Raw genomic sequence first — 6,706 nt, 5'->3', positions numbered from 1 at the left:
TTTTTCTCTACTTCCCATGTGTTCAAGATTCTTCTCCACTTTAGCTATTTTTAGTTTGAGTGTATCTGGTTTGATGTGGAGGTCCTTGATCCACTTGGACTTAAACTTTGTACAGGGCAACAATAATGGACTGATTTGCATTCTTCTACATGCTGACCTCCACTTGGACCAGCACCATTTGCTGAAACTGCTGTCTTTTTTCCATTGGATGGTTTTATGTTTATTACAGGACCCTGATTAATACAACCCAAGTGAAATGAGAGTGATTACACATTTTCAAACACTTCCAAAGTTGGATAGAATAGTCAAAACTAGTTACCATTGACCTAAGATTCAATAAGCATACACAGAGACATACAGACCCATGGCAGGGGTGGGTGGGGGTAGTAGATACTGAGAGAGACACAACCACAGAGAAAGATGGATACAGACAGAGACAAACATATATATATATATATATAGAGAGAGAGAGAGACAGACAGACAGACAGACAGACAGACAGACAGACAGAGATTTAGCAGTCATAGTGGGTCTGTTTTATCTTTGATAGAACAAATAAGGAAACCTAGAGAAACTGCATAGAAATACAGATTTCCAAGAATATAAAAGGGACAATTTAGCAGAAATTGAAAATAAAATCTAAAGGGTATCTATAATTGTACCCTACAAAATAAAGAGTAACTTCTATTACTTCTTTCAGATCAACTTTAACCTCCAAACTACCTCCAGAAGACATGTCAGGGGACCTGGAAGCCAAGAGCTGTGGCTACACACATATCAGTGTTCAGAAGTTCTGCTATGAGTGGACCATTAGCAACTTTTCATTTTGCATGGATGGAATTCGGGAAAATATTGCAAGCCCAGTGTTCTCATTAGAGGCCAGTGAAGAAGTGCAATGGTGTATGAGGATACACCCAAATGGTGTTAATGAAGAAAGCAAAGATTACCTGTCAGTTTACCTGAGTTTGGTCAGTTGTCCAGAGAGCCCAGTTTGGGCAAAGGTACAGTTCTGGATCATAAACGCCCAAGGAGAGAAACATCAAATTACAAAGATCCCAAATGTTTTAAGGTTTCTGCCAAAGGAAAAATGGGGATACAAAAAGTTCATCCGTCGAGATTTCCTCCTCTCCCATAGGCAGTGGCTTCTTCCTGAAGACCAACTCACCCTGTGCTGCAAGGTAAGCGTAGTAGGACCCTTCTTTAGCACGCCTGGACAGAACATGAAACCTGCAATCAGGGATCCAATGCAGATGTTGGCAGATGGCCTAGGGGATCTGTGGGAGAATTCCCTCTTCACAGACTGCAGCCTTGTGGTAGCTGGCCAGGAATTCAGATCTCACAAGGCCATCCTAGCAGCTCGCTCTCCAGTTTTCAGAGCCATGTTTAAACATGAAATGCTGGAGAACCTAACAAACCGCGTTGAGATCCATGACATTCATCTACCAGTCTTTAAGGAAATGATGGGCTTCATTTACACAGGGAAGGCACCAAACCTCCACAACCACTCAATGGCCACTGGTTTGTTGGCAGCTGCTGACATGTATGACCTGCAGGACTTGAAGGTCATGTGTGAGGATGCCCTGTGCAGGAACCTCTGTGTGGAGAATGCTGTATCCACTCTCATCCTGGCTGACTTCCATAGCACAGAGCACCTGAAGACTAAGGCCATGGATTTCATTACACTTCATGCTTCTGAAGTCTCTGAGACCTTGGGTTGGAAGTCAATGGTAGAGTCACATCCCCACTTGGTAGAGGAAGCATTTCGCTCCCTGGATTCTATACAGTGTCCTTTCTTGGAGCCCTCAATCAAACGTCGAAAGATAATTTAGGAACTTGACAGCTATGACCTCCACTTGTCCTCCAACAGCAACAACCAGTGTTTTAATCATTGACTTCTGTTTAGGCTTCAGTATTACTCGAACATTAACAGTGAATCTGGGAAAAGGCAGCCTGATGGCTTGGGGTTTAATAAAGCTGTAATATGTCAAAATGATGTGTAGGGAAAGGGCAGCACTAGGGTCTTGGACACTCTAACTGACATCTACCCTGTTTGTGTTGTGGATTCTTATCTGATGTATTGGAAACTTGGAGATCAACTGGCCTGAAGCACAGCCCAACTGACTTTCTTTGGAGAAACTGTCTGCATTGGACTGAACAGAATAGATGACCTAACTTATATGTATTAACTGACAAGGAAATTTTTTCACCTAATTTATGTGTATTTTCTATCTGCAAATAAAAATTCTTTTAAATTTACTGTATTTATTCTGTTAATTGCCAGTTGTCTTGTTCTAATTAAGATTTCTATTGTTGTATTGAGTATATTTAAGGGAATGAAAACCATGAATTGTTTGGCTTTTGTACAGTGGCTTCGAGTTTCTCTCCATTTAAGTTGATGTTGACAAGGGCTTTTTCTATATTACCATTATTATACTTATACATATCATCTGTGTACCAATCTCTAGAAAACTTTATACAGGAAGGGGTCGCATTTTTTCCATATTTATTAAACTGGGTATTTCTTATTTACATTTCAAATGTTATTCCCTCTCCCGGTTTCCAGGCCAACATCCTCATCCCCCTCCCCCCCTTCTATATTGGTACTCCCCTCCCCACCCTCCCCCTATTACCACCCTCCCCCCAACAATCCTGTTTACTGGGGGTCCAGCCTTGGCAAGACCAAGGGCTTCCCCTTCCACTGGTGCTCTTACTAGACTATTCATTGCTACCTATGAATTTGGAGCCCAGGGTCAGTCCATGTATAGTCTTTGGGTAGTGTCTTAGTCCCTGGAAGCTCTGGTTGGTTGGCATTGTTGTTCACATAGGGTCTCAAGCCCCTTCAGCGTTTTTAGTCCTTTCTCTGATTCCTTCAATAGGGGTCCCATTCTCAGTTCAGTGGTTTGCTGCTAGCATTCGCCTATGTATTTGCCATATTCAGGCTGTGTCTCTCAGGAGAGATCTACATCCAGTTCCTGTCAGCCTGCACTTCTTTGCTTCATCCATCTTATCCAGTTTGGTGGCTGTATATGTATGGGCCACATGTGGAGCAAGCTCTGAATAGGTGTTCCTTCTTCCTCTGTTCAAAACTTTGCCACCCTATCCCTTCCTAATGGTATTCTTGTTCAAGGGGTCACATCTTAAAGACCTTGCCTGGATCCAATTTAATGATCATGTTTTTTGCTTTTTGTTTGATTCCTTTTGTTTTGCTATTTTTCTTTCAGTTCTATGTAGTTGATTAAATTTTATTGATTTTTGTATATTGGAGCACCCCTACTCACCTGGGGACAAAGCCTACTTTGTTTTTGTACATGATATTTTTAATGTGTTATTGGAACATATTTGCAATTATTTAATGATTATGTTTGCAACAGAGTCCATAAGGGAAATTGATGTGTGTTTTAGATATCATTGTAACTGTAGTCTCTCGTAAAAGAGAGTGGGAAATATTCCTTCCGTTTTCATTTTGTGAAATGATTTGAGAAGCATAGGCCATAACTCCTCTTAGAATAGCTGGTAGAATTTTGTGTGAAAATTATCTGGTTCTGGGTATTTTTGATGGGGAGACTTTATTATTTTTTTGGTTCTTTTTTTTTGGGGGGCTGGGAACCGAACCCAGGGCCTTGTGCTTCCTAGGCAAGTGCTCTACCACTGAGCTAAATCCCCAACCCCTGATGGGGAGACTTTTAATGGCTGCTGCTATACTTAAATGCCTTTGATTTGGTGTACACATGGTAAGAATTGAAATGGCAGCTTGGGCCATTTACCTTTATGAGCATTAGTGCCCTTACCTAATGTGAGTTCAACTAACATTCAGGCTACACTGTCCAGAGGAATTGACTCTACTACAACCTTACTCCTCTAGTCTTCTGAACACCCAGATGTACAAGGGAGACAGTTTGTGTCCTATGTACCATTGGCCAGTAATGACCTTTATAATTGAAGTTGTACACCCCTCCTCCATTTTTTTTTTTTTTTTTTTTTTTTTTTTGAGCTGGGGGACCAACCCAGGGCCTTATGCCCCTTAGGCAAGCGCTCTACCACTGAGCTAAATCCCAACCCTCCCTCCATTTTCAAAAAGATCCTCAGATATCCTAGGTCTTTAGATTCAATCATGTTGACTCAGAAACCCACCTGTGATGACTGTCAGCAATTGTCCAGGTTCTTTTCACAACTTAAGAAAGTGAGAGAATAGGGGGCTGGAGAGATGGCTCAGCGGTTAAGAGCACCAACTGCTCTTCCAGAGGTCCTGAGTTCAATTCCCAGCAACCACATGGTGGCTCTCAACCATCTGTAAAGAGATCTGATGCCCTCTTCAGATACCTGAAGACAGCTACAGTGTACTTATATATAATAAATGAATAAATCTTTAAAAAAAAAAAAAAAAGAAAGAAAGTGAGAGAATTGTGGGAGAAGCTTGGAAATTGGTTCAAGGGGTAAATGGACTGCCCACACAAGTCCCAGTTAATATTGATACAGCCTTAACTTTGACCATACCCAACTGGGATTTTAAGGCTGTTGAAGGTAGGGAAAGGATATGTGTCTACCAGCATATTGTGTTGGGTGAGCCACAGAGAAGTTCTATCAAGCTGTCCTATAAACTTAGCTAATGTAACCAGGTGAAATAATGAGAGCCCTACAGGATGTCTAAAAAGAAATTTTTGAAGACTATACACATACATTTTCTTGGATCCAGAAACAAGAGAAAATTGTCAGTGGGAAGCATGGCTTTTTTAAAACAAACTGCCCCTGGTATCTGTCAAGAACTTCCATGCCTTGATGGTTTTCCTGGTAAGCAACTTTCTATAACTTAATATAGGAAGAACTATATGACTGAGATTCTTGGGCTTCAGATCCATTCCAGGCCCTGGGGAACCCAAAGGAGGAAGAGAAATCCAGATACTATTTGTTGGGCACAGGGCACAAAATTCTGTTTTGAAACAAGCACTGGGGCCAATTTCAAAAAAAAAAAAAAAACATGAGTACAGGGGCAACTGTCAACAAGGTTATCCATGACCTAACCAAAGAAAAATTGATCTAATTAATTCGTGGTCATTTCTGAGTGTCCATACTCTCTTATGGAAGAAATTCACTCACTAAATGGGAGCCGAATTACAGTTTACACACAGGGAGTGAAATTATAAGAATGTTTCCATGAGGGGGCACTCCAGCGGCAGGTCCCATGCAGTCCAGACACCCTTCATAATAGTCCCAAATAATATAAAATACCTCAGTGTGACTTTAACCAAGCAAGTGAAAGATCTGTATGATGAGAACTCCAAGCCTCTGAAAAAAGAAATTGAAGAACACCTCAGAAGATGGAAAGATCTCCCATGCTCATGGATTGGCAGGATTAATAGAGTAAAAATGGCCACTTTACCAAAAGCGATCTACAGATTCAATGCAATCACCATCAAAATACCAATCCAATTCTACAAAGAGATAGAAAGAACAATTTGCAAATTCATCTGGAATAACAAAAAATCCAGGATAGCTAAAACTATCCTCAACAATAAAAGGACTTCCAGGGGAAATCACTATCCCTGAACTCAAGCAGTATTACATAGCAATACTGATAAAAACTGCATGGTATTGGTACAGAGACAGACAGATAGACCAGTGTAACAGAATTGAAGACCCAGAAATGATCCCACAAACCTATGGTCACTTGATTTTTGACAAAGGAGCCAAAACCATCCAATGGAAAAAAGATATCATTTTCAGCAAATGGTGCTGGTTCAACTGGAGGTCAACATGTAGAAGAATGCAGATCGATCCATGCTTATCACCCTGTACAAAGCTTAAGTCCAAGTGGATCAAGGACTGCCAGATCAAATCAGATACACTTAAAATAATTGAAAAAAAAGTGGGGAAGCATCTCGAACACATGGGCACTGGAGAAAATTTCTTGAGCAAAACACTAATGGCTTATGCTCTAAGATCAAGAATCAACAAATGGGATCTCATAAAACAACAAACCTTCTGTAAGGCAAAGGACACTGTCATTAGGACAAAATGGCAACCAACAGATTGGGAAAAAATCTTTACCAATCCTACAACTGATAGAGGGCTTATATCCAAAATATACAAAAAATTCATGAAGTTAGGCTGCAGTGAGACAAATAACCCTATTAAAAATGGGGTTCAGAACAATGCCAAGCAACCAGAGCTTCCAGGGACTAAGCCACTACCTAAAGACTATACATGGACTGACCCTGGATTCAGACCTCATAGGTAGCAATGAATATCCTAGTAAGATCACCAGTGGAAGGGGAAGCCCTTGGTCCTGCTAAGACTGAACCCCCAGTGAACGAGATTGTGGGGGGAAGGGCGGCAATGGGGGGAGGATGGGGAGGGGAACACCCATAAAAAGGGGAGGGGGAGGGGTTAGGGGGATGTTGGCCCATAAACTGGGAAAGGGAATAACACTCGAAATGTAAATAAGCTTCCTGGTTGCTGCCGCCGCAGAGAGCTCATGGGCAGCACCCCGCGAGCAAACTTGAGCCTCGGGACCACAGGTAAGACCAACTTTTCTGCTGCAAGAGACCTGCCTGGTGAACTTGGGACACACAGAGGCAGAATTCCTCTAGGACCGGGCACTTCTGATGTTTACGGTGAGTCCCACACCCGCGGATCCTGGCCCGCAGCAGCTCTCTGCTCCCAGACCCTGGGGGAGAGAGACCTCACCGCCTGGTCAGGTGGGCACTCC

The 6,706-nt window shown here is 42.0% G+C and overlaps 1 protein-coding gene across 1 annotated transcript; it reads left to right on the top strand.

Moving 5' to 3' along the window:
• The first annotated feature begins 705 nt into the window (after nucleotides 1–705).
• LOC116895918 (TD and POZ domain-containing protein 2-like) lies at nucleotides 706–1,829 on the top strand. Its single transcript, XM_032896993.1, has one exon. The coding sequence runs from the start codon at nucleotides 735–737 to the stop codon at nucleotides 1,827–1,829; it is 1,095 nt and encodes a 364-aa protein (XP_032752884.1). The 5' UTR covers nucleotides 706–734.
• Nucleotides 1,830–6,706: the final 4,877 nt, after the last annotated feature.

The sequence above is a fragment of the Rattus rattus genome, chromosome 3, assembly GCF_011064425.1.
Source record: "Rattus rattus isolate New Zealand chromosome 3, Rrattus_CSIRO_v1, whole genome shotgun sequence".
Lineage (NCBI taxonomy): Eukaryota > Metazoa > Chordata > Mammalia > Rodentia > Muridae > Rattus > Rattus rattus.
The sequence above is the reverse complement of the archived record's forward strand: the minus strand, read 5'-3'. Positions and strand labels throughout refer to the sequence as shown.

What these genes read in the sequence shown, in the direction of transcription:
- LOC116895918 (XM_032896993.1), top strand. Translation starts at nt 735, where the DNA reads ATGTCAGGGGACCTGGAAGCCAAGAGCTGTGGCTACACACATATCAGT.